General features: G+C 35.8%; 1 protein-coding gene and 1 long non-coding RNA gene across 2 annotated transcripts in view; one reads left to right on the top strand and one right to left on the bottom strand.

The window, feature by feature from the left end:
• LOC127181363 (uncharacterized) overlaps positions 1-4,067 on the top strand; it is a 31,197-nt gene extending 27,130 nt beyond the window's left edge. Inside the window, exon 3 of the long non-coding RNA XR_007829768.1 lies at positions 3,987-4,067. This is a non-coding gene — a long non-coding RNA (uncharacterized LOC127181363). The remainder of the gene's footprint in view (positions 1-3,986) is intronic.
• cdk12 (cyclin-dependent kinase 12) lies at positions 429-27,842 on the bottom strand. The gene is made up of 14 exons (XM_051136041.1): positions 25,740-27,842; positions 21,002-21,676; positions 17,139-17,339; positions 15,219-15,358; positions 12,924-13,094; positions 12,591-12,780; positions 11,884-11,940; positions 11,009-11,110; positions 10,837-10,914; positions 10,635-10,751; positions 10,157-10,288; positions 9,702-9,925; positions 6,409-6,831; positions 429-1,359 (listed from the first exon to the last, which is right to left on the bottom strand). The coding sequence occupies exons 1-14, from the start codon at positions 26,816-26,818 to the stop codon at positions 1,055-1,057; spliced, it is 3,894 nt and encodes a 1,297-aa protein (XP_050991998.1). The 5' UTR covers positions 26,819-27,842; the 3' UTR covers positions 429-1,054.

Genomic DNA, 27,842 nt, shown 5'->3' with positions numbered 1-27,842 from the left:
CTTAGATTTACTTAGAACTGAGACACATAACTTCAATCAAGTAGTTAAATTTATAACTGTTAAATATAGCAAAAACTTGCAAATTAAAAGCAAATCTAACTTGCCTTAAACTATTCTAATTTTTTGCTTCAAACCATGTGTCTTGTAAAGCTATGTTATTACATTTCTAAGAGAGTTGGCTTTTTTTTTTTTTTTTAAATAAAAATGGTGAAAAAACACTCAAAGCACCCTAGAAACCACAAGATATTGAAACCCACTCAAAACACCTTATCCACTGCATAGTAATGTCACGGCAATCATCTAGCATTATGCCAGGATGTTTTGCATAAGCATGCACTTCAGAAATCCCATGCAATGCAGTACTACAAAATGTTCAAAGTATGCATATAAATGTGTGTGATAAAAAAGGACACGTATACATTTACAGACACATTTTACTCAGCCACATTTGTGATTTATTATCAGTTTACAACATGTACATTTGGCGGAGTCAAATCAAAACTGGCAATTCTGGCGCTAAAATTCAAGTCGGTTCAGTGTTTTTCTGAAGACGCTTTCGATTTAAATGAACTTTGCTGAAAACAACATTTGGATGAGGACATATATTTCCCCCTGACCAAAAATCAAAATAAGAACACATCTTATGCACAAGCGAATACGAATCTGTGAAAACAAAGGCCTCACTCAAGTACTGCAAATGACTTCAAGTTCTCCTCAATCAGAAAGGATGAAGAAGCACAAGCCGGATGTAGTCTCTTGCCTTACACATAACAGCACTACAGAAAGTAGCTTGATTTAGACATTTACGCAGCCCTCGAAAAAACCTCACATGGCTAAAACTCACAGACCGTGGGAAAAGGCGGCCTCCGAATAACGCTGTACATCGCTGGGAGGGATGAACATCATCCATTCGCATTCAAGAACAGTTCCGTAACATTCACTTTTTCCTTTAACGGAAGAAAGAAATATATTAATATGTAGTAAACGCAGGTTTAACGGCTAAAGCACATTCAGTAAAAAAATGACAACGAACTAAAAGATTCAGAGCAACAGTTCAGGAAGGGCCGGCGGCTCCTCCCAGGGTGTACCGCAGGTCTTGGTCCTGGGTGAACTGAGTTTCCGGAGCAGCGTTTGCCAGGCCCGCGGCGGGCGAGGGGGCGTAAGAGGAAGCCGGCGGTGGGGTGGCGCTAGGGGGAGACGAGGGTCCCCGTCCGGGGAGCAGGTCGGCAGCGGGACGTCTACTCTCTGAGGCCTGCTGGGAGATGAGCTGGAGTAGGGTTGTCGCTACATCTGATGTAATGTCATGAGTGTGTTTTGCAGACTTTGAGCCTGTTGCCTCTGGCTTTGCTAAAGCAGGATCTGCTAGGAAAAACACAAAAATAATAACAATAATTAGACAGTATATTATGAAGATCAATGAATTTCATAAGCAATAATAACAAAACTAAATAACATTACTACACTGTAAACCCTATTAAGTCATAAGAAATGTAATTTAAATTATCCAAAAATAACTAGACAGAACTTTTTGGTTTTGTACTACAAAAACATGTTTATTGCATTTACGTGAAATATTGAATTGATTAAGCAAAATATACTAATAGCTAAAGCTTATTACTACTATTATGCTGTTTGTTGTTACTTTTTGGAATGTTGAAGTAGTAATGATTTTGACATAACTAGAATGAAAATCAGAATTAAATCTAAACAGAATTAACATTTTAAAGCATAATTAATGCACATATGATAATATGCATCTGATTTCAAGTGATTATTCTTCACTTAGAAGCAATTAATAGCTTTATTTGCTTTTAGCACATTTTATATAATTCTGTTAGATTTATAACTTCAGAATTTAAATATATCTTTGAAAACATTTTAAATATGGTCTAATTTATGGAGTAAATGGGTATACACAACTCTTTTCATGAAATCTTTTTAATTATTTTAAAAAAAATAATAATTATAATAATAGCATAGTAATTTAGCTGTTACAGTGGTCAAATGATGCTCTCAATTTTTTTTTTTTTTTGCAGCAACTGCCAGGAAAAAAGACAGAGGAGTGTTTTGATTTATATAACTTAGAATTTATATGCTAGATTTATATAACATAACTCTTCACCTGATGATAATTTGTATGCTTTAGTTGTTTATTTATTGCAAAGTCACACTTTACACATATACACAGGGAGTGTGATGGCGGTCTCAAGTGTCTTAATAAATTTATGTAATTTGTCTCTATTGGAAAGGCTTTTGTGATTTATTCCTGGAGTAAAATCAAGTTCTGGTCCTTCAATGACCTCTAGCTGAAACACAGTGAGCCAAAAGCAAGCGCCCACGTCTGTATGGCTAAACCACATTAAAAACTGTTGGACTGTCCTTAAGCTAACAGAGAAGTTGACCTGAAATGAATCCATTCTTGATGCTTGACCAATTATTCATAATTTGGGCAGTTCTGCAGGAGGTGTGGGATAAAACAACACCACACGGTTTTAAAATAACTTACATTGACCTACGGGATTTTTCTTGGATATTTAGATAATTAAATGTACAAATGCTGCAAATGTTGGAGGATTTTGGCAAATAATATGTAAATAATTATTACCTAATAATCTTAAATTGTGTATTTAAAGATATCTATACAGTGATAACTGTAGTAGTACCAGCAGCAATAAATAATTTATAATAATAGAAGCAATCAGGAATGATGCAACATCATTTGCAGCATTATATTTTGCTGAATTTGTATGGACAGATTGCACATTTGTTTTTTCTTGTGGGTTTGTTTATGGGACATCTTCATTTCTAAATGCATATTATGCATACATTTTGAAAATTCGTTAATATTTTGGTTATGAAACCATTATTGTAATGTCTTATAAAGTTAGATTTTGCTTAATTTTTTATATATATATATATAGCTGGAGGTGAAGGTGTTTTGTTTTTAAACATCCAATTCGTTAATCTTAAAGATAAACAGGTCACTACACAGTCATGATTTTAAGAAAAGGCTATTTAGTGGGTTAGACAATAAATAAATAAATAAATAAAAGAAAAATAACTATATAGAGAGAGTTCATTTGCAAAAATAGTTTTTTTCATTGTGCATTCCAATTAATCTCAATCAAACTGCAGTTGGGTTACTTCGACTAAGTAAAAATAACAAAAAATAAAAAATAAAAAATACAGCTACCCAGCACAAAAAAACACAAAAACATGATAACATCATAAAAAACATGATTTCTGGAGTTTTTGCAAATAAACTCTTCATATATATATATATATATATATATATATATATATTTGTTGAGCAATGGCTGTGACACATCCAAATTTACATACGGGGGAAAAAAAGAGAATTAAAGTATAGTTCACTTTAAATCAGATTGTGTACAGCTGTTCTAGAGGAAACTCATTCGTAAGTTAAAAAGGAAGTTGTTTGTAGTCTTTGAGACCACTGTGCTGCAATACAATATTAAATTAACCAAATCCTGGCTGTGGTGAGGTGAGAGGAAAAATAGTCTATAAAATCAAAAAGGGAGCATTTAAAACTACAGATGCTTGACAAATTAAAAATATATATATATTAGGGTTTGTGGGAGTGAATTAACTTGTGTAAAATTACCTTTTACATTGTAAGAACTACTTAAATGTAATTCAGTTCAACTGATCTTAGCTTTTGTTTGTGCATTTTGTATTGTTGCAGTTCGTATAAATCTTGGTCTATTATTTCTATACAATAAACCAAACTACATGTGCTCCTTCTCCACTAGTAAGCATAACATTCACATACACAGAAAATAACTACAGTAGTTTGGAGACTTTCATTCATGCAACAAATTGGTGAGAACTAACAAAAACAAAAGGGAAAAACAAACCCTTTTCCATCAAAGTGTGAGGACAAAATATGCAGTATAGCTATAATTTATTTGACACTCGTCTCACAATAAGGCTTTATTACAGTGTGTATTCCTTTGTATTCACAGATTAAAACCCAAAGACCATGTGAAAGGAGGGCAGAGAGAAATGAGAACGACCAATGAGGAACTGAGAGTGAAAACAAAAGCTGGAACAAAAATGAGCTGGAGGGTGGCAGTCGGCAGGACAAGGTCAGGCGATCTTATTTAGACTTCATTAAGCCGGATTACACCAGCAAAGCTATAGAGCGTCTCTTGGATGAGAATCGGGATCATTCACAATTAAATGGATTAAAACAACAAGAAAATGCTCAATTCATATTTCACCCCAAAAATCAACAGAAAGGAATGCATTCATTTTGCCTGAAGACTAGTTTGAGATTTACTGTATTTGACATCCGCATAATAAATTTAAAATAAACTTAATTTAAATCTATATAAATTCAACTGAGCACATTTTCGTCTCTCATTGCCATTCGTGTGTAGTTTATTTTTTAATTTTATCAAATTTTTCCCAATGAAATTTGTCTATTAGCATTAAATTATTTTGTACTTTTTTAAATGAACATACGGTATGCTACGATGCTGTATAAAATACATTATAATCTTAATTTAAATACAGTATATATTTTATATTTTGCATTACAGTAATGAAATGTGTATATAAATTATATTACTGTAATGCATATATAAAATATACAGTAGTCAGCATTTGAAGTGGATCAAAACCTTTCAAAGTTGCCCTTAAAAAAAACTTTGAACTTTTTTGATCCACTTCAAATGTTGACTACTGTATACATTATGCTTTAGGTGATTAAATATAATAAGTTCTACATACATTCTTATTTTATATCAATTATAACTAATGCAAAATATACATTGATTATATATAAACTACCAGTCAAAAGTTTTTGAACAGTAAGATATTTAATGTTTTTAAAGAAGTCTCTTCTGCTCCAAAGTGATTTATCTGATCCAAAGTACAGCAAAAACAGTAAAATTTGAAATATTTTTAGTATTTAAAAATTTTCTATCTGAATATATTTTGAAAGGTAATTTATTCCTGTGATTTCAAAGCTGATTTTTTAGCATCATTACTCCAGTCACATGATCCTTCAGAAATCATTCTAATATTTTGATTTGTTGCTAAAAAATTATATTATTTTTATTATTATTATTATCGTATTATCATATTGCTGGTTTCTTTGATGAATAGAAAGTTCATAAGAACAGCATTTATATGAAATAGAAATCTTTTGTAAGATAAATGTATTTATCATCACTTTTGATCAATTTAAAGCATCCTTGCTAAATAAAAGTATTAATTTCCAACCCTATTAGAATGATTTCTGAAAGATCATGTGACACTGAAGACTGGAGTAATGATGCTGAAAAAAATCAGACTTGAAATCACAGGAATAAATTACATACATATATATATATATATATTTTTTTTTTTTATTTTTTTTTTCATATTCAAATAGTTACTTAAAATTGTAGAAATATTTCAAAATGTTACTGTTTTTGCCGTGCTTTGGATCAAATAAATGCAGGCATGGTGAGGAAAAAAATAAAAAAAAAAATAAAAAAATAAACATTAAATCTTACTGTTTAAAAACTTTTAATTGATAGTGTATATTTTCCATTTTATTAATAATAACTAATTTTCTCATTACAGTAACAGAGAGAAATGGCCTTCATTTTTAATGAAAATACAAAAAAATCATAGTACTACAAATGCAAAATATAAATGCTCAATGTTGGAGTGAAATATGACCCTGGCATATTCTTGACAGGATTTTAAGATTCACCCAACCATGCTAAACCAACTCAGTAAGAACTAAATTATGCGTGCAAGACAGCGGTTAGAAATGTTACCTAGCTTACTCAAGTTAAGTGTTGTTTTCTGAGTGTACTAGAAGAGAGACACATAAATAGAGATGTGTCCAAAACGGCTCTTTATTAGGACTGTTTAATCTGGATTTAAAAGAGTGACAATTTAACGCAAACACTGTAACCATCTCTCAAGGCCTTGCAGTGTGTGCCAATAGATGAAGAGCTTCCACGTCCTGTGTCTGCGAGCATATTTTAGCACACGAAAAGTCCGCTGGGCACCGACGCAGTGTGCGAGCAGACAGAGCTCTGGGGATTCCCATGAAAATAAAACTAAATACTGCAAGACTATAAAACTCAATAGAAGGTTGACGAAAAGCAGAAAATAAACATCTGGATTTTCAAATAAACATGACAATTTATTTCTCTATTCATTAGCCTGCAGTCTTTCAACTAATTAAACGTTTCCCCCTCTGTAAGATTTTTAGGAAGAAAACAACAACAACAATAACAAAAAACAAAAAAAAAAAAAAAAAAAAAAAAAGAGTGACATCTCTGCAAGAAAAGCGTATGATTTCTTTGATGCGGGTTTAGCTGTGGCCAATCACAGCATTCGACTACTCAGCCCCCACCCCCCATAGACTTAACTAACACTTGCCCTCGCGATCGCCGCCCATGACGGAAGCGGAGCCGCCTCGCGCCGCGCCCTCGTCCGCCCGGACTCCGTTGCTTTCGTCTGCCCGCTCCGCCCCCGGCGCAGGGGCCTTTATCAGCTGCTCCAACAGGAGCGCGAGCAGGCCGGCCTGGTCTTCCTGCGGGAGCTCTGCTGGCTGCGAGACGCTAGAGGACTGGATTAAGGTGGAGAGCTGACTAAGCAGTTCGAGCTGCTGCGCGGCATCCGGTTCAGGGGTGGAGGGGGCGGCGGGCGTTCTGGAGAGCACTGATGTGGAGGCTTCGGAGGACGAGCTGCGGAGATACTCCGCCATCTGCGGGATGGTCAGATTGTCTGATTGGCCCTGCAGCAGGTTCAGCAGCACCGCCAGCTCGGTCTGGTTCAACTGCTCCGCTGCGGCTCCCAAACCTGTGCATAGAAAAGGTTATATCTGACTGCCGTTTATGGAAAGCAGGGTGTTTCTCACTTTTCTATGTACACACTGCGGTATTTAAGTATTGAAGTAATATTTTCTAAAAAATGAGGAAGCTGGAGGGACAGCAGCTTTCCAAAACACCAGAAAAGGACATATATGCAACAATAGACCCTTTTTACATTTACAAGCTTTTCAGAAGCCAAAGTCACCAAAGTTGTGTAAACTTCTATAGTGTTGAACTGAAACTACAACAAATATAATTTGAGTTCACATGGAAAACAAACACAACAGGGGCTTCCAAAAGAGGAAAAGAGAGATTGATTATGTTGACCAGAAAAGAGAAAGATGTCAAATTTGCTCCCTCATTGCCACTGCGTTAGAAACACCCAGCAGCGTTAACCAGTTTTCTGCAATTTAATGCCAAGCTAGTGAAACACAAAGTATAGTATTATAAACATGTTTTTTTTGTTTTTAATATTCACACTATTCAAAGTAAAAATACTAGATTTACTATGCAAATAACTCTGGAAATGTGTAATCACAATTTAATTACAAGTGTAAATAGCAATAGATGCTATTTATATTTAAGTGAAAACAGCATATTTTCTTAGCGATAGATGCTGTTTACATTAAGTACAAATAGCAATAAATGCTGTTAACACTAAGTGTAAATGGCAATTAGATGCCATTTACACTAAGTGCAAATAGCAATGGATTCTATTTACACTAAGTGCAGATAACAGTATTTTGTTAGCAATATGCTATTTACACTAAGTGCAAATAGCGATAGATTCTATTTACACTATAAAAACAATTTCTTTGCAATAATATTAGATTCTATTTATACTATTTGGTGCAAGTGGCAGGTATTTGCACCTTGTTGTTGTATTACATTAAAAAAAAAAAAAAAAAAAAAAAAAAAAAAAAAACACTATGCAATAATAACATTAAATGTACATTACAATTTTTATTAGAATTATTAAATGGATGCTGCCTTATAAGGACAATAAAGCCCTCCTTACACCTAAACCTACCCCTACCCCTAACCAATAAACAACTGTGAGGCACTTCATTTTACACATTTAGATTATTTATCCGATATGTGATGTGAAAAGGGAGAAAAACGAGTTTGGTAAAAGGCGGGTTTGAACTTGCGTCAAAAAGTCCCTGCTATGTGTTTTCCCGCCACGCCACTTGGAGCCATTATTCAGCAGGCATCTTTTGTAATGATGTCTAGCCCAAACGCACATTCATGGGTGGAGCTAGTGTAAATAGCCTCTGCCAACAAGTCAGGCTATTTGCACTTAAGGACACTGCATAGAGTCTGAAATTTTTGCACGTTAAAATATAAATACAACCTCACATTGTGTCGATCACGTTTACACGCTGCCTCCGAAACTTTCATCCATCACAAAAAATTGTAATCGGGTTCGATTTTCTGTGTTTTCACATCCGTAGAAAGCATTTTATGAGGTGTTTTGACAGTTCAGAGCCACTGTACAAGCAAACGCTAAAATCCGGGATTGCGCCTGACAAGTTCATCCATTTCGTCTCGCATCACAAAGCACTTTAAAGGTCCTTGTACACAGAGTTCACAGAAATTGGTGGTCTTCTTTTTAATATGTGGCTCCAGTAACGCTAGCAAAGCAAAGATTACTGACATCCTCAAGTAAATTTTAAATCACCCTGAATAATCCCGCAGCTTCTTAATAAGGAGGTGGAACTCTCCTTTGTCTCATAATAACATAATTGGATGGACCCAGTATTTCCTTTTTCTCTTTTTAAGAAGAGAAGGGACAACAAAATCATCCTCACTGCTTTAAGACTCTATTTTGTATTGTTTTGCCAAATTTTTTTCACAACGGATGAATACACACATCGGACTCAGTGTGCAAGGTTTCTGTGTTTGACGAATTTTTAGAATGACCAAAATTTTGGACTCTGTGTGCAAGGACCTTAAGTGTAAATAGATGTTTGTGAAAAGGGTCCATGTACTGGACCCTTTTTTTTTTCTTTAATTGAAAAAGCAGCAACAATATTGAATGAGACCGTAAAAATGTAACCCATAAGCAATTATCTTCTTTCAAGAGGTGAGGGATTTAGCCAATCATAACAGAGATCATCTGCATAAACTTAATGGCAAAGTAACAATAAGGGTTAGTAAGAGGGTGGAAACTGCTCACGTAAAATCTATTGTGAATATTCTGGTTCAAGAAATGTTGAGTGACAATGAACATTATGTAAAAGTCATGTTAAACAAAGCTAAAAAAAAAAAAAAAAACAATGTATATGTAAAATTTAAAAAGTCTCACATTTAAATAATTTAATCGATAAATGCTAATGACAGACTTTTATAGAGATAAGGTGGCAGGATTTATACTTATGCAGCATTGCCATCCACCTTGTTTTTCCTGTAAGATTGGGTGATAATGCACATTGCTGTGTCTTACCATATTATTTTAATGTATTATCTTAATTATGAACACACTGGTTTGTAGTGCAAACAGTTTTACCGTTTACTGCACATTGTTATTCCTCTTGTTATTTCCCTAGAGTGGCAAATGAACTAAAAGTCTCGCCCATAGCCTTATTTCTGCACTGAAGAATAAGGTGGTTTTCAGCTTATGGATTTCTAAATCCGTAAGCTGAAAAGTTACATGCATCAGCACTTCATTATATATCCAGCCAGTTCAAAAAGCACAGATAAGGGCCAGCTTCTCTATCAGGTCCAGCTTATTTTAAAAAACACCTACTTTTGGACAAGAGGTCACTCTGCCTACCTGACTAGTTTGGTTCCTCTAACTACCTGCCTGTAACTGTCAAGTGAACAGAACCTAAATATTCCTATCACATCAAGGCCCACCTTCCAGCTCACTGGCTGTGACGTTTGCTGGTGGTGCGGGATGGGCAGATGAGGGGGGTGGGGGTGGGGGACTCGGCGGTGGGCGGCTGTTCTCCGCTCCTGAAGGTCCTGCGGGTTCCTTACGGGGAACTTTGGCAACAGGGAAATCCTCAGGCACTCCGCTTTGCCTCTGTCGCCGCCGCTTCTTGCTCCAAAGCTCATGACAGTCTTGCCAGTGAGGCAAACTAAATAAAAATCCACATAATTACAAAGAAACTATTACGTATGTGTATTTACAAGTCAAAATAATCAGGTGGTTATTATTAGAGAGTTAAATCCAATTTATATTAAATAGACTAACAACATTTCATTGCAGCTGCATTTAAAACTAAATTACAAAATGTGGTGGAGTAGTAAGTCATAACATCATAAAATACAGTTTAAATCACATATGATGTGTTTGTGTGTGCACTGACTCAGGTGGTGGCATCTTGTTGGGCTCCACATCACACAGAAACTGGCTCGCCAGGGCCTGTTCAGCCGTACAGCGTCTTGAGGGGTCCAGCGTCAACATGTGGTCCAGCAGGTCAAGAGCAGAGGTGGGCAGACTACAGAGAGACAAAAGATTATAAAGGAAGGACTTCAATATCATAATAAATGTTTCCTAAGCAGCAAATCAGCATATTAGAATGAATTTCTGAAGGATCATGTGATGCTGAAGACTGGAGTAATGATGCTGAAAATTCAGCTTTGCATCACAGGAATAAAATTACATTTCAAAATATATTCAAACAGAAAACTGTCATTTTAAATTGTAACAATATTTCACAATATTACAGTTTTTACTGTATTTGTGATCAAATAAAAGCAGTCTCAGAATGACAGACTCTTTCAGCGAAGATTAAAATCTGTCAGAGGATGATGGAAGTGTTTCAAAAATCAAGTTGAACTTACAAGGCGAATTCCTCCCGTAAGCGTCGTCTGTACTGTTTCTTGGGTCTCATGGTATTAAAGTACGGCAGCTTAATTACATCTGGCCAAGCAGCAGGACACGGACTACCGCACAAACGACTGACCAAAACAAAATACAAAACAGACTGAGTGTAACAGTATTTCATAAAGGTTCACATACATTTAGAGATTGTGAGGAACATACCTGATCAGCTCAAGCTGTAGAAGCTCTTGGTTGGCCTGGAAAATTGGTTTCTTAGTGAAGAGTTCTCCCAAAATACACCTATACACAACAGCAAAAAGAGATCAAAATGACAATTACACGAACAATGTAGTGAGACAACGTACTAAGATGGAAAATAGACAGGACTTCTTACCCGCAACTCCAGACATCAATAGCAGGTGAGTATCTCTCCTCACCCAGTAGCAGCTCAGGTGGGCGGTACCACAGTGTGATCACCTTATTAGTGTATGGCCGACTGGAAATGACCATCAAGTTAGTGTTACACAAAAACGCTTTTCTGAAATCACATGAAATCTACAGAAACTTTAAAGGATTAGTTCACTTCCAGAATAAAAGTTTCCTGATGATTTACCCATGACTTTCAGGATATTCATGCCTTTCTCATTTCAGTTGAAAAGAAATAGTTTTTTGAGGAAAACATTCCAGGATTTTTCTCTAAATAGTGGAGTTCAGTGGGATTAAATGGGTTGAAGGTCCAAATTGCAGTTTCAATACAGTATCAAAGGGGTTTTACGAGAAAAAAAAAAAATATTATATAATTTTTAACCACTAATGCTCATCTTGCACTAGCTCTGTGATGTGCGTTTATGACTTCATGTATCACTTAATTAAGGTCAACCCTTGTGGGCAACGCGCCAACATGTAGTGCCGTTGCGCTCTGGGCGTCCTGAGTTCAAGACCCGGCTTGTGGACCTTTATTTATTTTATTTATTTATTTATTTTTTTTTAAAGAAAATGACCAATCATTTTGCTACACAAGTCTCTTATTCCTCAGCTGGGATTGTGTAGAAAAGCTGCACTAAAACTGTAATTTGGACCCGCTCATCCCCATTGAAAAATCCAGGAATGTTTCCTCAAAAACCTTAATTTTTTTTTGACTGAAGAAAGGAAGATATATAGCATGACATGGTGGTGAGTAAATCACCAGAAAAATTTAATTCTGGAAGTAAACTTCTAAATCTTTAACACAACCTAGAGCAAGATCAAGGAAGTCTAACATTTACTTACCTTTCCTCAGAGTTATAAAGACGAGCCAAACCAAAATCTGCAAGTTTGATCTGACCACTGTAAAAAGGAGAAAAAAAAAAAAAAAAAAAAAAGTAATGAGAATGGAATGCAATTTCCAAAAGCCTTAAAACTTGTGTAGCATATTTATAACATTTTACTTTGTAAACAGGACATTTTATCATTTCAATGCAAGATGCAGGGATTTACAAGTACTGCTTAAATACCAGTACACACTGATAAAAAAAAAAAAAAAAAAAAAAATATATATATATATATATATATATATATATATATATATATATATCTCAAAATCAATTTAATTAATTAAATGCTTATGGGTTTATTTCAGTACGCAAGGTTTGGTAAGAATGTAAAATTTATGCAAAAATTATATGCATGCTACTACAAAGTCTCTTAAGCTCACCAAGGCTACATGTATTTGATTAAAAAAAAAAAACAGAAAACACTGCTATGCTGTGAAATATTATTACAAATTTAATTATCTGTTTTCTATTATAATGTATTATTGAATGTAATTTCCTGTCCTATGTGTAATGTGATGCGTCACATGATCGTTCCAGTCACTTTTGATCAATTTATTGCATAAATTTCATTTTTCAAAATAAGAGCAGCACTATAACTGAACAACAGGTAAATCTTTCCAACACTAACAAGAAACAAATGTTTTAAAAAAAACAAGCTGGTACCTGTTGTTTAGCAGGATATTGGAGCACTTGATGTCTCTGTGTAGAAAGTTCTTCTTGTGACAATAATCTAATCCTTCCATCAGCTGACGCATGAAGCTCTGCACATGTTCATGGGAGAAAGACACCAGTCCTGACTCCAGCAGGCCCATCAGGTCATGGTCCATGTACTCAAACACCAGGTAAAATGCACCTAATGCATAAAAACACAAACAAGTTAATACATAGAGGTAGACCTAGAAAATGAGTGTGTCCAGGCAGAAAATGAAGACATTTTAGGGAAGTCTGTACATGTTAAATACGAAAATATAAAAAGGCAAATGCGTATAAACAAACCTTTATCCTTTTTGAAGTCAAGCGCGTCTTGTTTATCAGTGACGATTTCTTTCATATTGACGACGCTGCGATGGTTGAGTTGCCTTAGGATCTTGATCTCTCTGATGGCAGTGATGGGGAAACCCTCCTTTTCGTTATCCAGTCTCACCTTCTTCAATGCCACCAGCTCTCCTTTAGAAACCAAAACATAGCAGGCTGTCAACACGTCTTATCTTTTCAAAAACATGTTGATTGATTATTTTGAAAGAAATGAATACTTTTATTCAGCAACAATGCATTGCTGATGGAGTGATTGGATTATTGCCACAAGTACTCAAATATCCTGCTAAACAACAGGTACCAGCCTGTGTTTTAAAAACTGCATGAAGACGGTCTCTTATTAGTGACCGTCATAGTGCTGCTCTTCTTTTGAAAAGTTTTTTTGCAAGGATGCATTAAACTAATTAAAAGTGACTTGATCATGTGACACTGAAGATTAGAGCAATGGTGCTGAAAATTCAGGTTTGCCTCACAGAAATGCATTATATTTAATATAAGAGAAAAGAAATTGAGTTTGGTTCCAAAACGCGATAAACGCCGTTGAGTAATGCATTACAGACATATCTGACAAATCCTTTCATAAACAAAGTGTAGAGAGAGTGTAAATAAGAGATTCACTGTGCAGTATAGAGAGCTTCATTGATTATAATGGAACTTTGTGAGATAGCGATGAACTAAGATGAGTGACAGCTTTTAATGACTTTTAAGGGAGTTTGTGAATGAGATACTGATTTAATATCACAGTTAAATAAACGAAGTTAATATTAAGTGACTGACTTAACTGTCTGACTATAACACCATTGCCTGATTTTGCTCTATTTCGTCAAAAAGTCACAACTAAGCTACTGCGCATCTCTATTCAAACACGGCTGTGTTTTCTTTTATAAATGAACGTGCGTTTTTAAATGGATCTAGTGAGTCAATGAATCAATTACCCATTCATAAAGACAGTCACTTGCTTTATTCCTAAATGAATCAGCCAGTCGAAAGAATCAAAAGAATGATATGATTCAGTAATTAAAACCGCCCCCTACTGGCAGTTTTAGTTTAATTTTTAAAGTATCTTCTTTTCAGTTATTGAAATCATTTAATATTTCCATATTCAAAATTTTATATATAAAACATTAATCTCAACATGAATTTATGAATTTGATTAAACGCATGCCACCTCTGAGCCTCATTAAACATATGAAAAATACACCTACAAGCCACTTTTGTGTTCTTCTGTGCCACCTCTGTAGTACAAATTAATTTTGTTAATACTGATTTAATTTGATTGGTAACTTATTCTTATTCTGTTGTTTTAATTATAAATTTAAAAAAGCTTATAAAATATATTTTTTTAAAAATTGACATAAAAGATGACATACTTTCAATTAAGTTAAAAAATGCCATTACAAAGGTAAAAACAAAATTCCCCTATAATTCACTTTAAGGAGTCAAATATCACCTTGTAATAGGAAGGCTAATTTTTGATCAGATTATTTGATTATTGATAAGAAGGTGCTCCTAAATTTTTAAAGTTAGAAGCACAAGTGCTCCTAAAAAGAAAAGTAAGCATAGAGCCCTGACGGATTTTTTTTTTTTTTTTTTTTTTTTTTTCGGGGAATTTTATTTTATTTTATAATAAATCTCAGAAAATTAAAATCTGGATTTAAATTTTTATTGTTATTATAACCTAAAGATGCTATGTGAAAGTTTAAATCAGAAAACAGTGGTTTTCATCTAGCCACTTTCTTGGAAAAGAAAACACATTTGTACTAAAAATTAATCAAAATGGATTTATTAGTGTTTTGGAACCAAACTCTTCAAATATTTAAAATTGTAATAATATTTAACAGTATTGCTGTTTTGTAAAAGCATGCATATGATTTTTTTCCATAAATTTTTACATTTTTACCAACCTTGCGCTGTTTGAAATAAACCCATAAGAAGTGATTTAATTACATTTATTATACAGTTTTTTTTTTTTTTTTTTTTTCATTGATGTTATGTACTGGCTGTTAAGCAATACTTGCATTGAAATTATTTAATGTGGTCCTGTTTACAAAATAAACATTTTAATTATTATACAAGTTTTATGACCTTCGGAATTTGCTTTCTGTTCTTACATTATTTTTTTTTTATTTTTAAAAGTAACAGGAAGTCATTTACAATATTACAAAAAGAGCTTGATTTTAAGGAACACACAAAAACATTTGAGAGCGCATTATAGGATTTCCACACCCTAGTATTCATTTCCTTTACACAACACACCTGTGTCTTTGTCCTTCGCCTTGTACACCTGACCATAGGTTCCTTCTCCAATGATGCCGATGATGTCAAACTTGTCCACACAGCGCTTGCCCCAGTCAGTTTGAGTCTGCTTTCTCTCGCCATATCTCGGACAGCAAATCCTGCACACATTTAACAGGCACTTTATTAGCAACACTTCAATGTTTTAAAAAACAATCTTTATTATTTTTTAGTTCATTTTACAAAAACAAAAGCTTAAAGCTTGAACTGCTCTCCTCACAACCACTGGAACATGGAAATAACTTTTATTGTACCTTCTGATCACACTGCAAAAAAGTAATGATCTTGCTTTGTTTTCTTTTGTTTTCCAGTGCAAATGTCAAATTTACTGGAGCTGCTAAATGACAAGTCTTGTCTTGAATTTGAGAAATTGATCAAAATGAGGTGACTTTAGGATTAAATGAACCATAATCTATCCAAAAAACAACTAAATTCAACTGACAGAACTGTTCAACTGAACATAAACTCACTTAATTTTGCTCAGTTTCTCAGAAAACAACACTTCATATCTGTATTTTTCTTCACAAGTAAATTTATCTTGATTTAAGAATGTTTAGAATTTGAAAAACAAAAATACAGAGGACAATATTTTTTTTTAGCAATGCATGCAACATTTAATGACATGTCTATATGAATTTGAGACATTCTGGTCAGAATTAAGACCTTTTAAAATTTACAGGTTTTCTGTTGGTCTTAAAGGATTAGTTCAGTTCAAGAAAAAACATTTCCTGATAATGTACCCATCCCCATGAAATTAGGTTTTTGAGAAAAACATTCCAGGATTTATACATATAGTGTACTTCAATATTTAAGTATAGAAATATTAAATGATTTAAATAACTGAAAAGATACTTTAAAACTAAAACTAAAACTGCCAATAGGTGGTGGCAAGTCACTGATTTAATTACTGAATCACTCATTCATTTGATTCGCTCAATCGGCTGATTCATTCAGTGAATAAAGCAAGTGACTGTCTTTATGAATGGCAAATTAAATCACTGACTCACTAGATTACTTTAAAAACGCATGTTCATTTATAAACGAAACAAAGCTGTGTTTGCATGGAGATGCGCAGCCGCTCAGTTGTGACTTGTTTTTAAACTATTTTTGATGACGAAATAGAGCAAAATCAGGAAATAGTGTTAATAGTCAGACAATGTAAGTCACTTAATATTAATTTTTTATTTAACTGTTGTATTAAATCAATATCTCAATTACAAACTCCCTTAAAATTAATTAAAAGCCGTCACTCATCTTAGTTCACCGCGATCTCACAAAGTTCCATTATAAATCAACAAATCTCTCTACATTGCACAATGAATGAATCTCTAATTTACACTCTCTCTACACTTTGTTTATGAAAGGATTCATGAGATATGTCTGAGATACATTACTCAACGCTGCAAAAACACATAGTAACCTTTAAAGTTCCTCTCAGCGCAAACGCAAACCCTTTAAAGCTGCATTGAAACTGCAGTTTGGACCTTCAACCTGTTAATCTAAATTCCACTATATGGAGAAAAATTCCACTATATGGAGAAAAATCCTTGAGTGTTTTTCCTCAAAAAAAAACCTTTTCTTTTCAACTGAAGAAAGACATAAACATCTTGAATGACATAGGGTTGAGTAACTCATCAGAAAAAAATATTCTTGAAGTGAACTAACCCTTTAAGACCCACAGAAACCCTGTAAATTGTAAAACATTTTTTAAATAGAAAGAGATTGCTTCAAATTGCAAAAATATTGTTCAATATTATTGTTTTTATTTCCTTTTTTAAGTAAATGCAGTCTTGGTGAGCATAAGAAACAAAATCCTACCAACCTTAAAAATGTTGAACGTTAGTGTAGCCAAATGTTAATGATGACCGAAGTGGCACTTACTTTGGTCTCTTCTTGAAGGTTTGTTGCAGAAGCGTTGGGGATTCTCGAGCAGGGGACTCCGGAGGGGAGGGGTCTCCTCCAGAAAGTACTGGAGGGAGGGGTAACTCGCTGAGAAGGCGTGTCCTGACTTCCTTTTCCTTTTCTTTCTCCTTCTCCCTGTCCTTTCGTGATGCCTTCTGGGAAAGACTGCTCTTCTTTGGACTGAAAGAACAAATATACATATAGAAAACTGTCAGCCAATCGCACAAAAACGGTCAAAACAATCACACTGTCTATTGTTACTACCTGCAATTAATTGTAATGGAGCAAATTCCGATTAGCATTTAATCTATAGGGAAAACAAAGCTATTCCAAAAAAAATTTAGATTTTACCAAAAAAAGAAAAAAATACAATTAAAGAAGCCCCAAAACTAATTATTCTTTTCTTTTTCATCATAAAGCTCCAGCTAAAAGTAACTAAGAAAGTGAGAGATGAATGTGGTGGAATAACACTAAGCAGTAAATGTCAGAAAATTATTTTCATCTATTGAACTAGATATTTTTTTTTATTTCTCTAAAACACAAAAACTATTTATTTTTGCCTCTACCTGGGCCAGAATTTACCAGAATTAGGTCTCTTAAACTGCAAAATGTCATGCAACAGACACGCATATGACATAAAACTGCATTTATAACTTACACACGTGTTGGGGATTTGAACAAATCTATATGCCAATACACAGAGACATGGGAAAAGAAAAATTCATGGTGGTCCATTCTGCATGGAGAAGCACTACTCACATTTTCTGGCTATTCAGTAACACATTCCACCATGTACGGTTTTTGGCAGGGAACTTACAGCAGTGAATATTTATACTAAAAGACGGTAGTATCTAGTTGTTATTTACGCTAAGTATAAATAATGGTACTTAGTTTGGTATAAATTAGTTAAGTTAAGTATAAATAGCAATAAAAAGCCTCTGGTTCAAAAAATGCTAATGCTGCTGCATTATAACAACACAAACTGTAAACAGAAGTAGCTCTGCACACTAACAGTGAATAGTGAATGCGTAATGGTGGGTGTAATTAATGACAACCGCTTTTGTCAACAAAGCTATTTGCATTTATTCCAAACATACACCGCCGGGAAATAACAGCTTGTTCTCAGCTTACAGTCTTTACAGCCCAAACATGCCCACATGCATCTAGCATAAATATGTAAATGTCCTAGCATATAAGGTTGATTATGTGACCAAGAGCCTACATGCACAAATGGAGACAGTGAACAAATTTACTATAGCTTGAAGCTGCAGTCTGCAACTTTTGGCATACTAGCAGTTAATAAAAAGAAATGCATGCATCTTGCAGAAGAAGAGTGTAGCCTGAGCTACTTCTCTCTGTTTATGTCTATGACAAATCACGCAGGTACTGGGCTACTTTGCAGCAGTTCCTACCAGAACCAGTCTAAAGTAGTTTGAATATAAAAACATATTATAGCTGTAACACTAGTGATTCAGGATCAGTGAAAAACATTTGTGTGGTTTGGAAAATGGATTCATGATGTATTCGCTTATAATATACATTTTGTGTGCAAATATTTAGACCACTGTATACAGTTTAAAATATATGAATGTTGTTGCATTAGATACCCAAATATCAAAAGTGTCATTCATTGTAAAGGTATCTCAAACACCAAGTAAAACACAGGAAAATTTGTTTTCATTTGGGATGTAACAGTGTTATCAATATTATAGTATCGCTATAGCAAAACTGTCTCGATATCACTGTGGTCACATGACGATATGAAACGATTGGTCTCCCAGGTTAAAAAAAAAAAAAAAAATTCATTTTTAAAATATACTTAAACTTATTCTACCATAAAATGTCTTTAAAGCTGCACCTCGTTCAGCTGATGTTTTCCACGGCTCAGAACGGCTTAGTTTACAGTGAATGCAGTGAACTCATTTATCGCATGTGTTGTGAGTTTGCCGCACAGTCGGAAACGCAACAGCCACCAGTTATTCTTTATTTTCGTGGCAAAAGATTACAGCATTTCACTAGACTTGTAGTGAGACGCATTTTTGTAAGCCTTTTTTCACTGAAGCTGGAGTTTTGTGTCAAAATAAATGCTCCACTGCTGTTTCTGTCAAAATAAAAGCTTAAAAGTGCAGTATGAATTGCTGACAGCTAGTGGTTTAAATGGGTAATGTTACTGCAGTTCAAATTCAAAATGTCTCTTTTAACTGTAGAAATTAGGAAAGAAGTCTTGTAATTTCCCTACTGTAGTGTAAAGCAAAAATAATATACCTATGAAATGTTCATTTTCATTTATTTACAGTGCAACTGTTTTACAATATATGGCTTTTACTGTCAAAGGAATAACAATAGTATAAAATTGTTGTTGTTATTATCATTATATTCTAATTTGTTTAGCTTCCTAAAACACCAGTGTGAATGTAATTTAGACTGAGACAGTAAACCACAAATAAAAAGAAGGTTGAATCCCCTTTAAAGTTCAGGAACAAGTCAATTCACTGACTTTTTTTGTTAGTTATGAACATGGGTTGGTGCTCTTAATTTTGAACTCTCAAAGTGCATTAGATTGAAGAATTCAACTTTAAAATGTACAAAAACGTTTTTTTTTTTTTTTTTAAATAATCGCTATAAATATTATATCCGACTTCATATTGAGATACTATTGTATCGTGAAAATTTTATCTTGTTACATCCCTAGTTTACACTATTGAAAATAATTGAATATTAGTATTCTGTGCAATATTAAACAAAACCCAAAAGCCCAAAACATACTAAATGCAGTATGTGAATGCAAATGCATCAAGCTGAGCTAAGCTTGATTATTCTGCATATTTAGTATTTATAGACTATTATAACTTTAATATTTTGAATTTAGCTTTTTACATTTTAGGTTCTGTTTGTTCAATTCCGATTTTTAGTTATTTTTAATAATCGTTTGATGTACTTTTTTTATTAAATGTTTTTATTAATTTTATTCTTAATAAAAATTATATCTTTTTTTTTTTTTTTTTTTTTTTACATAGGTATCATTTATTTTTATTTCAGTTTTAGTTTTTTTTGCTAGTTAGTTTTCAGTTAGTTGCCAATACATTTTTCATTTTCACTTAAGTTTTCTTTATTGCAGCATTATTTAGAACAATACAAAATGTTTTTTGAAAGTTTTAGTATTAGTTAATAATAATAATAATAACAATAATAATAACCCTAAATAAGAATTACTGAAAAAAACACCTGGCACACATAACCAAAGAGAAGTCTATCGTTTTATCACAAGATTGAGTTAAGACATTTTGATAAAACAGTCAAAACAAATTATAAAAATGAAATGCATGCATGGATAAATAAATCACAATAAGATCTGTTCAACTGTAATTTTATAAAACTAAGAGAATACTTTTTATGTGCAAAAAAAATAAAAATAAATAACGACTTTATTCAATTTATTTTCCCTGTCTGTCTTCGATGCATGTTCATGACCTTGAACGTGTCAGTTACTTTGCGGTCTACGCGGGTTCAGAAAGCCTTGGATTTCATCAAAAATAACTTAATTTGTGTTCTGAAGATGAACAAAGTTCTTACGGGTTTGGAATGACATGAGGGCGAGTAATTAATGACAGAATTTTTTGGTTGAACTACCCTTTTAAAAGCATGTTTTAAAAGCATGTTTATAGCTAGTTAGCAAACTTTATCAAATCCATCACCCTCGACCACTTAAGTTTATCACCAAAGTAATGCAAAAGCAGACTGTGCATTTGCAATACATTTGCTAAATCTTTGAGTCTGTGTGCACACTTCTCTAAAGAATATTTCAGGATTTCCCTAATAAAGTGTGTCTGATCAAGACTCACCTGTCTCTGCAGTCTCCCAGAAGAATTGGCGGCAGGGGAAGAGGTGGAAGCGTGGACGTCTTAATCAGGTGCGCGGGACTTTGCGAAGGTTTCTGTTTGGGGCTTTTCGTGCGAGAAGAAACAGGAGGAACAGGTGCTGAGGGTGGAGGAGCAGGCGGAGGGCTGTTTAGGGGAAGAGGTGGAGGGGATGAGAGAGGAAGAGGAGGAGGAGGAGAGTTTGCTGGAAGAGGCGGAGGAGATGAGAGAGGCAGCGGAGGTGGGCTGGATAGCGGGAGAGGTGGAGGAGGAGCCACAGCAGGCTCTTCCACCGCAACAGTGTTCGGTGGTGGGGAAGGCGGTCTTTGAGGCTCAGGGGGTGGGGCCGTCTCTAGTGGCGGCGCCTCTGTGATTTTCGCCGGTGCATTTGCCGCACTGGATGTGTTGGACCGGAGGGAGGGGGAGTTCTTGGCAGCGGCCGCCTGACGTTCCTTCTTTCTTCGTGTCAGCTCAGCCCCGAGGCTGGAGGTGATCGGCAAACGTGAAGATGAAGGCGAGCGGCTGCCTGGTCGACTGCTGTGGGAGGAGCCTCCGCTGGCTCCTCCGGAATATAAAGAATGTTTCTTAGTGCGAGAATGGGAAGAGGAGCGGCGAGAAGAAGAGTAGTGAGGAGAACGGCTCCGGGAACGCAGAGAAGGCCTGGGGAGGAGAAAAAAAAGAATTGTTTTAAAATCAGTCATGTGAACCTGCTCAAACCAACTAAGAAAATGTAAACATCTCAGTTAAAGGAGTAGTTCACTTTCAGAACAAATTTACAGATAATTTACTCAACCCCTTGTCATCCAAGATGTTCATTTCTTTCTTCAGTCGTAAAGAAATTATGTTTTTTTTCTCCATATAGTGGACTTCTATGGTGCCTACAAGTTTGAACTTCCAAAACGCAGTTTAAATGCAGCTTCAAAGGGCTCTAAACAATCCCAGCTGAGGAAGAAGGGTCTTATCTAGTGAAACGATCGGTTACTTTCTAAAAATAAATTACAATTTATATTAGGGATGGGCGATATCTTATTGTTTGCGATATACCAGTAATTTTTTCCCCACGTTGAGAATTAGTCTTCCCACAATAATAACGATAAAGTCTAGTTGTTGACATATTTCTGTGTGCAACAGTACGGAGTGACATGCTGAAGGTGGACCTGAAACTAGTATATCGCTAAATAAGGAACTCCAATCTGTAACTGGTTTGGTTGAAACCGTGCAGTGTAAAAAAAATTGGTGTGAGCCTCGAATAACGTTAAATGTACTAGCAGCACGTGTGCGATGCAGTTTTGTGTATGAGCCTGTTTACAAACCTGTTGTCCAACAAAGATATCATTTATTGACATGCTTTTTCTCCAAATTAATTTAACATAGTCGAGTGTTTGAAATAACCTTTAGTGATCAGCCATGGTTTCATATCACAGAATGAGGCAGAAATCATACTATTTTATAGTATTATAAAGGCTATGTCACTTAGCATTGCATTATAAATATACTTTATCTTTATAAAAATACCCAAAATTGCTGGAAGAACACAGACAAACCATATATTGTAGCCATCGTATGTTTATTGTATAATTTCCTCAGTTAATATTTCTCCATCTGTGTTTTATTTAGCTACAGCGACAACTGGATTAGAGATTCCAGGAGCGTCGTCAGTGGTATTACTTCTGCTATAAAGCATATGTGGAGTTTCTGCGCAAGGGTGCCCTCCAGGTTTCGAATCAGAAATTGCTTTTATTGCCAAGCGTGTTTACACACAAGGAATTTGTCATTCCAGTGAATTAAACAGTCATTACATTACCTGTGTACTTAGAAAAAGGATTCCCTGAATTATCGTCATTGATATTATCATCACAATAAATGTCAGAAATTATTGTGATAAATTTTTAACCCATATCACCCATCCCTAATTTATATACTTTTTAACCTCAAATCCTCATCTTGTCTAGCTCTGCGTGTATTGTGTGTATTCCGATTCAAGACAGTTAGGGTATGTCGAAAAAAAAAACCTCCCATCTCATTTTCTCCTCCAACTTAAAAATCGCCCTACATCGCTGCAGAAGTACTGCCCCATTGTTTACAAAGTAAACGTGCAAAGATCAAACACCCTTTACAAAAAACAAAAAAAGGTAAAACAGTGATGTATGGATGATTTTAAAGTTGAAGAAAATGAGATGGGAGTTTTTCAACATACCCTAACTGACTTGAAACAGAATAAACAGTACACACAGAGCTAAACAAGACGAGCATTTGAGGTTAAAAAGTACATAAACTGTCCTTTTTTTATTTAGAAAACAACCAATCATTTTGCCAGATAAGACCCTTCTTCCTCAGCTCATTTAGAGCCCTTTGAAGCTGCATTTAAACTGCATTTTGTAAGTTCAAACCTGGGGGCTTGAACTCAAAACCCTGACATGTTTTCCTCAAGAAACTATTTCTTTACAAATGAAAAAAGACAGACATGAACATCTTGGAAGACAAGGGGGTGAGTAAATTATCTGCAAATTTTTGTTCTGGAAGTGAACTTCTCCTTTAAAGCATTAACCTAATTAGGATTTCCCTAAAGTCACAATGAAACTGAAGTAGCATCTTTTCTTCCGTCTTGTGACGTAGATTGGAGTGTAATGGATTACTGAAGAGTGGGAGATAATTTTATGCATCGGTTGTTATTAGATTCTAAGATGTTGGCGTTGCATTCAAAAATGGAGGCAGATGAATGTAACATCAGGGTTTTATGTGGTGTTCACAGTTTTTGCGCTCATGTGAAGTAGTTAGATTTCGGTGAACTCTAACCTGCTAATTTGTATCATGTGAAGCTGTGTGACGAATAGAAGACTGATACATTACAGCATGCTCTCATAACTGAATTAAAAGAATAAATTTAAGACTGCAGTGTTGCAGGAACCTAGAGTAGAGTAGTGCATTTTTTGCATTTTGTGTTTGTTATTACATTGTGTTTGTGTTGAATTTATGTTCTTAAAAAGACGCTGTGGAGTTTGACCTCACATATTGTGGTATTCAAAGAAATTTTGCATGCTCAAAGTCTAGTGTGACTGGCTTAAACAACTAAATGACTGAAGAAGACCTGCATATATCAGAGAGAAGTCTGTCATTTTGTTGTGACATTGATTGTGACATTGATTAAACATTACAGAATAAAAAAAGTTTTGAAATTAAACTAATGCATAAATGACCTGTCCATAAAAAGCTTTGAAATAAAAGTAATGCACAGATTGCCCACTACAAAATCTCAAACATGCATTTAGAAAATAGACAGGATCAATTTATTTTATGCTGACTTTAATATTGACTGACTGACCGTTAAGATAAAAGCATTTTGGACATGGCCAATTAATAATACTCAAACCGAACAAAAACAAAAGTTCATGCACAACAACAGCTTTTACTTAATGAAATATGCTCTCACTTTTGGCATTTGTTGTGCTATCGATAGGTTAATTTTAAAAAATAAATGAAAATGATGTGTTTGTGCTCTGCATTTACTTTCTACTACAGTCAAGTGCTGCTCTTCCTGAATGGCATTCAGTTGTTGTAATAAAAACAGTTAAATTACATTACTTCAGGTTAACTGTGAACAATTTAATGGTACAACAGAAAACACAATAAGCACTGAGCAAAATGTACCACTGCTCATATGTGTGCGGTCAAATGCATTTTTCTTTCATTTAACACTTTACATTTAAACCCTGATATTTTACTCAGTGCACAATGCACAGAACCTTAACTGACAGTAGTAGGTGGAGAATTAATCAGCAAAATAATGCCTGTGAGGGAAAACACGGCTAAATATAGACCTGTAATACAGGAATTACAGCATGTAAATAGTGCAAAATCAGTTGTAGTGATGAGCAACAGCATTTTTTTTCCCCACAAGCAAATATGAAGAATTTTCATACTCAGACATTTGATAAAATAAAAACCATTAGGACTGAATATCATTCTATAAATATAAACCCTCTTACTTATACCAGATAACCGTAATAAAATGAACTGATGCTGTAAATTCACAATGACTAAATGAAATGTTCTGATAGCTTACCAGTATTGCATTTTAAGGTCTTATCTATGAATTTTTAGTACACCGATTTTGTTACACAAATAAAATACATTAATCTACTATGATAAATACTTAATTATGTTTTGACAAAGACAAGTTGTTTCAATAAAGCATAGAAATTTGTGCAATGCTTACAATGATAATTTGCATAATAAACCCTAATAAACAGTTTGATTTCCACCTAACATAGATAATCATATTAAGTTAGTACTAACCTGAATGCAACCCTTTGATATATTAAAACACTGGTAAGTTATTTATTAAAAATAAATAAAATCTAAAAATAAAACAACAACAAAAAATTGTGGCGCAATCATTTGGCAAAATGTAAACAGTCTATAATGACTTACAACTTACCTGTCAGACTATTACTTGAAACTATATTATGTGCAAAATATTACTAAATACTTTTACCACTTAAAGTTCATTTAATTGCTTTTGAAGTTTTGATAAACATAACGCTAGACCGTACTTTAAAAACAGCACATGCATGAAATCTAGACTGCAAATTCATCACATCTTATAAAATAAGCATCACTAGGTTTGACATTTCCAATACAATAACATTGCAAAAACTTTAAAACCTCTGGAGTGACTGATGCACATGGACTGTCAGATCTGTGAGTTTGAGTGCTCACTCACCTGGATACTGGACTGGTGCTGGATGAGCGCCGGTTGCCGTAAGGACTGCCAGGTGAGTGTTTCCTGCTCACATACGGACTTCCATCCTTCTCGGGGCTCGAAGACCTCCTCCTGCGATAGGGGCTCTCGGACCTCTGTCTGCTCCGCCTGGGAGGCTCCCTGTAGGGACTCGGGCTCGCAGCCCTGCGCTTGGAGGAATAGCTGTTCTCGAGTTCCGCAGCGGAAGGACTGTCCGCTCCGCTTCTCCTGGACTGACCCTTGCCTTTAGGGCTCGCCTTGTGGCTCTTGACGGCCTTCCGATGGCTCCGGTCATCCTCATACTCCTCGCTCCTCCGCTTGTCTTTGCGAGATTTTGACGAGCGGACACTTTCCTTACTGATGGAGGAGGAGGCGGAGGAGGCGCTGCTGCCTAGACTGACAGCGGACTGCACCGCACCTGATGAGAGAGAGTCGCCGCCGGACCTTTTGCTACCCGACTCACCTGAGCGTCTGGATGTGGATGCAAGGCACGCAGCTGAGCTAGACTTCTCCTTAGCCTTCTTCCGGCTTTCTTTGCTCGCCCTGTCCCGTTCCTTACTGCTCTTCTTGCCGCCGATGGCGGCGGCGGCGGCGGCAACTTCTACCCTCTCCGCAGACTCCCTGACCCGATGCGGGTCTTTGGACTTCTTCCGGGAGCGCTTGTGTTTATGAGTCCTGTTCTCTTTCGCAACCCCCGCCTCTGCCTCCCCGTAGTCCGAGCGCTCTAGGCGTTCGGCGTCCCTGCTCTCCACCGGTTTGCCGGTGGCGGGGGAGTCCAGGAACGTGTCCGAGTCGGAGCTGATGTCGTCGTACTCCACCAGAGGCTTGATGGCGCCCACTGCTGGAGGCGCGGCGGCAACGCACACGGAGCCGGTTTCGGCCTCGTGTTTGGACTTGTTTCGTTTGTGCTTGGAAGAAGTGGACGAGCTCGCCGTCTTGGTGGGATGCCTACCGGAGCCCGCTTGCAAAGGCTGACCTTCCCCGCCGGCCGCCTGCAGCTGATGATGGTAGAGCGATTCAGCTTTCCTCTTGGTCCCATGCTGGCGGTCTGATCCAGGCATACCTCTGTCCTCCGGAGACGTGGTCCTAAGTGGTCAAGACAGCACATGAACAGCAGAAATCGCTCAGTGTTGGGTAAAAGTGTGAAATCTTGCCAGACGAAGGAGTCGGAGTGAAGCAAAACAAAGATGCGCACGCAATTTAATGCGCATAGGTTATCCACAAGTCATCCCCGGTCCCGTGGCTCCTTCGAGTCGCGTCGAAATATATCCAAGAGAGCAACCCCAACAATAACAACAACAAAAAACGATTTTTTTTAACGATATGTCCTTCACGATGGCATCACTGGTCGTTTCCAGGGTGCCTCAAGCAGCGCATTGCGCTCGCTCCTCTCGGCTAGCTTTAGCTAAGCTAGCGTCCCTCGGAAAGACAAAAAGAAAGAAGAAAAAAAACACAGGCTGTCCTTGTTTTAGATTGTTTATCCTGGTTCGATATCAAAGCCTAAACAGATGTTTAGCTCTCCTTGCACACGGTTTCTGAGCTTTGAAGCAGTAAAGCTCGCTGTGTAGGGATATTGTCCCACATAACTGAAAATAAAACTTGACCCGCTTGCTTCTTGTTCACATATTCGCTTTAATGTTCAGTGTAAACTCTCTGTAGTTTCATATTCATCGGAAATGATCACATATTTATGTGTTAAAATTGATTCCAGTTCACTTAAGCGGCTCTGGGAAGAAACCAGACCTAGAAATTGGGCGATGTTCGTGGATATAAAACCCTCCACGGCCCTTAATTCAGAGAGAATTCACTTCATCCATTACAGCCAAAATTGTGCGCTGCCTCTTCTGCGCAGGCGCGGTTTTAGCCCGTCCCACGGAAAAGGAAATGCCATAGCCTACACCGTTTAGCACTGTAATATGTGTCGTCTGTTTTTTGTCAAATAACGGATTTTCGCAGAAATATTTTAATATTTTGTATTAGAATTGTGAAAACAAACCTGGAAACGGTTATAAAATCGCCTGTGTACGTCGCTTCTGCGGAACGAGATCGCTGTCAATCTTCATGGTAACTATGCGACAGCCAATC

The sequence above is a fragment of the Labeo rohita genome, chromosome 19 (assembly GCF_022985175.1).
Source record: "Labeo rohita strain BAU-BD-2019 chromosome 19, IGBB_LRoh.1.0, whole genome shotgun sequence".
In the NCBI taxonomy this organism is placed as follows: Eukaryota; Metazoa; Chordata; class Actinopteri; order Cypriniformes; family Cyprinidae; genus Labeo; species Labeo rohita.
Note: the sequence above shows the minus strand (reverse complement) of the source record. Positions and strands in the feature narration are given on the sequence as shown.